A 9,045-nucleotide genomic window follows, 5' to 3' on the forward strand; every position below is an offset into this window, starting at 1 on the left:
AAATTTGTTAATAAATTCTTTAATAAAACTTTGGCATCAATTACAATGCTCGGACACATGAAGAACTGATCCTAGTTTCCCCCAAAGTACCACAGCTAAAAGAATGTTGTGTTGAAGAGCTTCATGCCAAGAGACTGGTCCAGATCTTTTTCATTTCAGTGAACCCTTCAGTACTATTGAACAACTTTAACATGTTGGAAATCTTTTAATGGGGGGGATGTTGGTCAATTATTTTCAGTGTATAAACAGGGTTGCAGGTCATGACATAGTAGCTGTTTCTGTGTCTGTGTTGACAATCTAAAGACAATCATATCAGACACATGATTTTCTCTTAAATAAAAAAACAAAAACAAAAAAAACCAGCCACATTCATTTCATAAATTGGGCAAAAAACAAGTAAATCAGTGCGTTTAAATATCTACTGCATAAAATTAAAACATGTTGGGAATAGTAATGACCAGGAACCTTTAACTGCAGCCTTTATCAACAGTAACTTATTTACAACATAGCTTTCAAGAATCCAGGTTGTGTGAGGACTTCATGTCACCCTGTGGAAAAGAAAACATCTGCTTCCACAGAGTGAAACTGGTTTCGAATAAAAAATTAAAAGTATTACCTATACCTGCTTGCCAAAAATGTATTTAAAAAAACAAAAACAAACAAACAACCCACATTTTATAAAGTTTGAGACCTGCTACTCTACTTATTGTCGCCTATCAAACAAGTCACATTCCAAATGGCATCTTTATTGCACAGATGCCCTGCAGATGTTTCCCTGGTGCCAGAACGTACTGAATGTGCAGAGCAGGAAGCACCGCCTGATTTACAGTTCATCTTTATGACTAGCCTCGTCCTCGTCTTCCTCGGCTGCAGGCTCTTCCGTAGTCTCGTCTTCCTCCTCCTCATGTTCTTCCTCCTCATCTTCATCTCCGTCATCCTCTTTGGTGTCCTGTTCCTTATTCTTTTCCTCTTCTTCTTTACGTTTCTGTTCCTCCTGCTCATCCTTCATTTTCTTCTCTGGGCCCTGCAGCCAGAAAAAATCGTTTAAAACTTGAGTTCATAAAGCCCTTTTAAACAGCATTAATGCATTAGTGTTTCCTAAAGAAAAATAGGCATTAAAAAACTGAATGAGAGCAGCACATATTTGATGCTTTGACATTCAGTTTTTAAAGCTTGCCTAAAAAAAAAAAGCTAACTCAATTCTATGTTTTATGTTGAATTGCTCGCTACTGGATGATAGCATTATCCCAGCGGTAATTAGTTAGTGTAATTAACCACAGCACCGGCCAACAGCGCAAAGCTCAAGCTGATTTAAGGTTGACCCAATTTGCTGACGACTTTTTCAATGCACCAATAATGAGATTTTTTAAATGACAGTGGGATGCACTGCACAATAAGTAAGAAGAAACATATAAAACAGCAAAACAGAAAACTGAAACACTACCTTTGTAACTCCCCAGGTGTCTTTTCCAAATTCCTCAGCCTCTTTCACATCATCTGAGATCAGGAAGTTGTCAAAAATGGTGCCAGACTTGACCTGAGAAAAGCATGAAAAAGGTTAACTGGGTCGATACAATTACTGAGTGCTGTTTCTGATAGCACTGTTCATTATTCCTGTTGTGTAAACAGCTAAACACACCTGCCAGAGATCCAATCCAATGACTCCAATGTTTCCGAACTTGTAGATCTCAGCGTCAGCGCTGTACTCGGGGTTGTCAATCTCAGGATGCACCCAGACTCCTTTGTAGTTGGGATTATCGATCTGCTTGGGTTTCCACTCTCCCTGAATAAATAAAACAAAGTTGTGAATATGTAGCGAGGGCAGGTGTGTTTGGTAAGGCCATTTCAATAAACGTATCAATATGATCTTGATGTGATATGCTGCAAATTAAATAGTTATATTTGCTTCATCAGAGCCAACAAAACCTATACCTTGTATTCAGGGTTAGGAATCATGGCAGGCTCCCATTCTCCATCCATCTCTTCATCCCAGTCCTCAGGCTTCTTGGCATCGGGATCAGGAACGTTCTCAGGTTTGTCCCAGTCCTGAGAAAAATAAAATGTTAAGTTGCCAATAGAGCTCTCAGAAGGGTTGTGGCCATAATTATTTTTCCCATCAGACATAGCCAATCGTGTGTGTGTAGACGCCCGACCAGATGATTGCAGAGCTGAATCTTAGCAATGCCATCGCCCGGTCAGGCATCTACACAAACAGTATAGTCTGGATCTCAAGAATTGTGGGCTAGAGTGATTTACCACTGCACCCACCAAGCGCCTTTATAACCCATACATAGGCATTCCAAATTGCATACTACACAAACAAAAATTTTTTTAGTACAAAAAGGTGCTTGACAGCTTAAGAAGTCTTAAAAATTGTAAATATTTCTAATATTATTAATAACTCAATGAGACACGTTTACACATTGACACTCCATGTGTAAAGTATCGGGGTTGAAATAAAGTTTTAACCACATGCATTTAAATATCTAAGTCTGTCTGTTGTACCACAAGTAATATCGGTGCATTTCTTTTTAGGTGTTTACACAGGAGCTTTGTTTGATTTGTGTATGCTTTCAGTCTTATATTATTAAGGAATTTGAGGATTATTTATGTATGTACAGATTTCTTTTTTGTATGCATGTTTTGTGCAGTAGCTTTGCAAAGCAAATATTGTGCTTTTGCATTTTTGTTATGCTTGACGACAACAGACACACGTCTAACATGTGACCAAAACACATTTAAATAAAATGGATCTGTATTCAAATCCCAGCACTAAAGAGACATTTGAGCCCTTCCACAAGACACTAACCCTCAACCACTCAGCTGAGGATCTTAGCAAAAAGGTCAAATCACAACTCTGTACCTCAGGCTTGGTGTCTGTCTCATCATCGATCTTTGGGCGGTCATCCCAGTCCTCTGGCTTCTTGGCCTCTGGGTCCTTGATCTTCTTGGGGGGCAGGAGGTCCCAGTCCTCCTCAATAGAGCCTGACTCCACCTTCTCATTATCGATCTTCACTTCGTAGGTCTGATCTGGATTCAGGATCAGTGTGTACAGGTGTGTCAGCTCATCATCCTGGTGAAAAAAAAACACAGAAAATCAAGCTGTGATTAAACATTCTGGTCCTACAGGGTTTGCTTGTATTCAAGTAAGCCATTATTCATCTAATTACTGCTTACTGCTACTGCAAACCACTTACTTTGCACTTGATTTCCTTTTTGATCAGGTGGTTTTTGCCCTTGTAGTTGAAGATGACATGTACCTTCTTGGTGCTGTAACCGCAGATATCCGGACCTGTTAAAATAATCAAATAAAACATGAATAAAACAAAAAATTGCAACTTGACCAACCTCTAAAAGAACATTAACAAATGCAGGTCGACCCTAATTCCTCAGAGTGCTGCAAAATGCTGCCACTTTTTGAGACCTACCGAACATGGCGTAGTACTGGGACTCTCCGTGCATATCGGCCTGATTAAGGTCAGCAGGGAAGAGTTTGATGTAGCCACCACCGCAGTCGATCTTCTGCTCGTGTTTGACAGTATACTGGATAACCAGGCTCTTGCCCTCATTGCTGAAAGGCTCAAACCGGGCAGAGGCGGCGTAGAAACGAGCATCCTGGCTGGTCTGCAGACCTAAACACACCAAACACAGCAGATTGTTAATAAATATCAGTAGGACCTCAATTTGCATCGCTTGGAGTATACTTTCTGGCAACTTTATTGGGCACACCTATATATTCATGTAATTTTTGTCTTGTGGCAGCAGTGCAGTGTAAATGATCATTAAGACATGGGGCAAGAGCTAACGTTTACATTAAACCTCAAAATGGGGCAAATTGTCATCTGGGTTATACTGTCCTGTATAACAACCCATATAGCTAATGGCTATTTCTAAAAATATATATATGTAATTGTGTCGGCATTACCTTTGTCTTTCTCTGCATCACCATAGAAGTTTCCAGCTGTGAGTTTAAACTTTCCGTAGTCAGACTTGTGCTCGGAGTCCACCCATCGACTCTTCCATTCCTCTGGAATAGTAGAAAGAAAACTGTCTGAGGATTGGTTTAACATTTATATTTCATGCACTAACTTCATGCCAGCTAAGAATTTAAACTATTCGACCAAGATGTGCAGCATCAGCATTGTGGTGTCCTGTGTGTAAGTGGTGGCATACACTTCCTGCTTGGTCAGACTCTTCTAGTCGAGCCTACCTGCATAACACTGCTTTATTACTCCTTTTACTTTCGATTTTATTGATAGTTCTTTTCATTGCCTTCAAATCCAAAGTATTTGGAAAACCAGGGGGATTTTACACAGAAGTACTGTGTCAACTGGTCAGACCAGACTATCAACAATGTGGAAATAATTTATACTAAAAAAATGATACAGAATGACACAGTTTAACAGAGTTGAACCTCTTAGTCGTTTCTTAAGAAGAAATACCCCGCTTTGCATTGGTATCTGTCTGTTTTATTCATTTGGATTATAGGACTGTGACTTTTTATGTTTTGTACTGAAAACTGCCCTTAGACTTAATTTAAATGAATGAGATACAACCTAAAGTAAGAAACACAACATGCAAAGAGAATTGGCCTTATTTATATGCCTTTATGATTTTCTATGCAAGTGTGTTGATAAGTATAGTTTATAAATAGCATTAACATTAAATAATGATGGGTTTGTTTTTTTAAATAACAATTAAGTTTAATTATGAAGCATAAGGTCATATTAATTAGGTACATATAGAGGGTACCAATATTACCATCGAATTTTGCATTGATAAGTAAACAGGGATTCTTTTCACATCGTTTTCAGTTGTTTATTATAAATAATTTAAACTCTATGATAGAAGCCAGATGTACGGAACACTGTTACATAACTGCAATAAACGCAGGAAAGGGGTTAGTTCGACAAACCTCATATTGTAAAACAATGAAGACAAACTACAGAAATAACAAAGCTAATAAACATTCATTTCACACTTTATTTTTCTTTAATCCACCCTTAAACCCTGAAGTAAAAAGAGTTAGCTAGCTGGGGTAAATATCTTGGATTGAGGAACATGTTCAGGAAATATCACTCACCTCCGTCTAAAAACTGCTCCTTAAAGTACACGGTTGCGTCGACAGAAAACGTCAACAATGCTACAGAAAATATCGTTAATACCGTAAAAAAGTGCATTTTTGCCTAAATTGTTAGTATATTGTTCGGAACGTTGCGCTGACCCGTCGCTCGGTCCCCTGCAGCGGTGTGTCCGGCTCTGGGTTGATTCACTCAGAATTATCACTCCGCTTCGCACAAGCGTGGCTGCACAGATGTCTCTTTCTGATTGGTTCACGCACACACAGTCTGGCCAATCACAAGAGACCACGAAGCGCGAGGCGCGCCCCCGCCTGTGTGCCTCCGCCCGTCGAATCGAACAACGGTTGCGTCCTAATCGTTACTACCACACTATATAGTACGTAGCAATACCATTAATAATGTACTTTTAAACCGACTATTTAGTAATGAATTCTTCTGAATGAGACGCTACATGCGAACTTTTAGTGGAACTGCTCATTAGGTTGAACAATTTATTGGTTTAATATACTGTAGATTTATGTGTACTGTATACTACATACTGCACTAGTATATGTACTGCATAATGGATCAGTACATAAACTACACACTGAATCATACAAACCTTAGCTTCTGGTTAATAAAATTAGCTGATTGATGTAAAAACAGCCTAGAGACACATAACCAGCATATTTTAATAGATTTTAGAATACCTACAATAAAGTTATAAAGCATGAAAACATGTGCTTTAACCACAAAGTTGAATCAGTTCATCTGGACACAAGTTTGTTGTACAGATCTATACAACAAACTTGTGTCCAGATGAACTGATTCAACTTTGTGGATTTGTGTACCTGGATTATTGAGCATGCATCAACAGATGTGCTTTAACCATTTAGTCACTGAAACCAAACAGCTGCAGAAAACATTACAAAATGTCAGCTGCAAGACAGGTCTTACTGATTAACAGTGACTGACCTTACAAATGCTTTTTTGAATGTGCACAAATACACACAGACACACTCAGATTCTTGTGGAAAGGTTTTCCAGAAGAGAGGAAGCTGTTATAGTCACTAAAATGGAAGTAGTAACTATATTAATATCCATGGTGGTAGTTATTATTAGTTTTTTTGGCTCAGTGAGTAGCACTGTCGCCTCACAGCAAGAAGGTCCTGGGTTCCATCCCCAGGTGGGATGGTCCGGGTCCTTTCTGTGTGGAGTTTGCATGTTCTCCCCGTGTCTGCGTGGGTTTGCTCTAGATGCTCCGGTTTCCTCCCACAGCCCAAAAAAGTGCAAGTGAGGTGAATTGGAGACACTAAATATGTCCATGACTGTGTTCAATATAACCTTGTGAACCGATGAACCTTGTGTAATGAGTAACTACTGTTCCTGTCATGAATGTAACCAGCGTAAAGCATGACTTTAAAATCCTAGAAAACAAACAAACATCTATCAGAAGAAGAAAACAGCTATACTGTTGGTGGTTTAAGAAGTAAAAACACGTTCAGCTCGTATAAAAGCACCTTCAGTGTTCAGTTGACAGTGAAGCTGCTTTCTCCTCTCATGAAACACTTGATATGCCTCAGTGCTCTAAACACAACATGAAAACGTGTTGAATTTGATTTTCTTTAGTATTTGAGCTCATTTACTTTGAGCTCAATTATTTTAAAGTTTATTTACTCTTCTTTATATAGTAAATCTTTCGGGAGGACGAGCAAACCCAGGCTGGCAGCTGGACAAGTTACCTCAGCACAGATCCACATGATGGCGCAGAAACACCACAAACATTCTGACAGAAAACGATTTATTTGGTCAAATTTCCGTTTATTATCAAAACTGTCATACATAATGAATACAAATTATTATTATTGTCATATATGGAACCGTAATAAATTATTTCATTTAAATATAAATAAACAATATTATAACACGCATTAAAATGAATGATGTGAATCCTGAGTCGGTTCAGTGATTCAGTTTATTACTAGTTGCTCAGGTCACGTGTGTTTAGTCTGACGTCACCGACGAGCCCATGTGTTTTTAATAATAATAATAATACATTTTATTTATATGACACTTTTCAAGATACTCAAAGTTTTTGTTAGTGATACAGTGAAAGTAGCTGCCGAGACTCTTACATTACTTATTTATTACTTATTTTATATTCTTTCAAATCAGTGAAAGCTGGAGAAACAGAAGCGAAATGAGAGGAAACCAAACCGAGACAAACTCAGGATATTTATTTGGATAAATGATCATTTGTTAACAGCATTGATGAGCTACGTTGGTTGTGAGCGGGTGGAACAGCGACCATGTTGCTCTTGTAGTGGTAAATGTTGCTTATTTTGTACAAAGAGTGTTTAGTTTTTTGTCTGTATCTACTTACTTAAGTACAAATAAAGCACATATATTGAAAATTTTACATAACTGTACTTGATTACTGTCCTGATTTGCACACACACTTATAAACAATGGTTCTTTAGTCGAGACGATGGTTTATTTACATGCTTAAAGGCTTCTGTGCGTTATGAAATGTGGCCTAATTATCGTCGGAAAAAGAAATAATAAAAACCACATTTAATGTCAGTCCGTGGTTTTGTGTCCTTGATGCCACTTTTAAAGCTAGCAGAAGCACAAATCAATCTACCTGCTGAAACTTTCTCTTAGATCTAATTAATATTATTTTCGTTATTCTTTCATTTCTGACAGAAGAGTGTACGTTTCTAAATACTTTGCTTTGCACATACAAAAATAGGGGCGAATATATGGAAATAATAGTGTAAATTATATGTACGTAAAGTACGAACCTTACGCAAATTCACTACCCTAAACGTAGGTCAGTTTTGTGAGTCAGAGCATGCGCAGTGACGCTCTCATTCCGCGTGTGTTTTGATGAATAAGAGCTCATTTCTTTTGACTTTGTGCTTATAAATGTAAACAGAATAACCTCTATATAGTATTTTAAATTACACATTAAAGGACACATATATTCGGTCTTTATTAAAAACGTACATATTTATTCATCCAGCAAGCACAACTAGGTGGTATGAGTTTCACCTTAGAAGTGACTAGAAAGTAAAGCATCCAGAAACTTTAGTGTTTATTTTACAAAAGCCAGAAAAGTGCAATGAAAGGAATAAATTATGTTTTGTTATTATATAAATGGTTTTAATCAAAAACCTCAGACTTAGTTCAAATTTTGCAGTATTGCACACCACTGTAGGCTGTTTATTTCACTGTACCACTGATTAAAACACCTCCTCCACAGTGGCGTCCTATGTGGGTTACAGCCTAACTCAATAGAGGTGGGTTATGAATACAGGTGGGTTACAACTTGAGGTTGGTTATGCATAGATGTGAGTTATGAAAAGAGGTGGGTTACAAATTGAGGTTGGTTATGCATAGATGTGAGTTATGAAAAGAGGTGGGTTACAAATAGAGGTGGTTACATAAAAACTGAAAACAGTCTGGTGTTATGTAACACAGTAATTATACTTCGCCACAGTACTTAAGTATTTTTTTTGGAGTATCTGTTGCTACACCAAGTTTTTACATTTCCATCAACTTTACTACATTTTCTAAATACCTTGTTGTGAATTGAAGGCCAAACTACTTCAGTGTTCAGATAATCAGAGGTTCATGTTTAAACTATGTTTTAGCAGAGCTGTGTAAAGTAACATGCAGTAAAAATAACTCCTTGTGTAAACTGTAAGTATTTTAGACTTGGTCTTTAGGGGGATGGGGTGCCCCCCTCCCGTCTGTGTCCCCTGGAGAGGGCTGATGGAGTGGAGATGGAGTGGAGGCTCATCTTCCTAACGGCCTGGATCTGCGCCATTAACCAGCCAGCAGCAACAGGCAGGGGAAGACAAGGACAGGTCACTACACACTCACCCTGGCCTAATGATGATGAGGAGCAGTTCTGCACAGCTAACTTTAAACACTGGACCTTTAAACAACCAGTTACACATTATAGTAATTTAGCTGAACA

At 38.2% G+C, this 9,045-nt stretch overlaps 1 protein-coding gene across 1 annotated transcript; it reads right to left on the reverse strand.

Moving 5' to 3' along the window:
• Nucleotides 1-3: 3 nt before the first annotated feature.
• calr3b (calreticulin 3b) lies at nt 4-5,259 on the reverse strand. The gene is made up of 9 exons (XM_062987595.1): nt 5,084-5,259; nt 3,926-4,027; nt 3,429-3,632; nt 3,198-3,292; nt 2,864-3,073; nt 1,933-2,046; nt 1,640-1,783; nt 1,445-1,537; nt 4-1,024 (listed from the first exon to the last, which is right to left on the reverse strand). The coding sequence occupies exons 1-9, from the start codon at nt 5,178-5,180 to the stop codon at nt 824-826; spliced, it is 1,260 nt and encodes a 419-aa protein (XP_062843665.1). The 5' UTR covers nt 5,181-5,259; the 3' UTR covers nt 4-823.
• Nucleotides 5,260-9,045: the final 3,786 nt, after the last annotated feature.

The sequence above is a fragment of the Trichomycterus rosablanca genome, chromosome 25 (genome assembly GCF_030014385.1).
Source record: "Trichomycterus rosablanca isolate fTriRos1 chromosome 25, fTriRos1.hap1, whole genome shotgun sequence".
NCBI classification, from domain to species: Eukaryota; Metazoa; Chordata; class Actinopteri; order Siluriformes; family Trichomycteridae; genus Trichomycterus; species Trichomycterus rosablanca.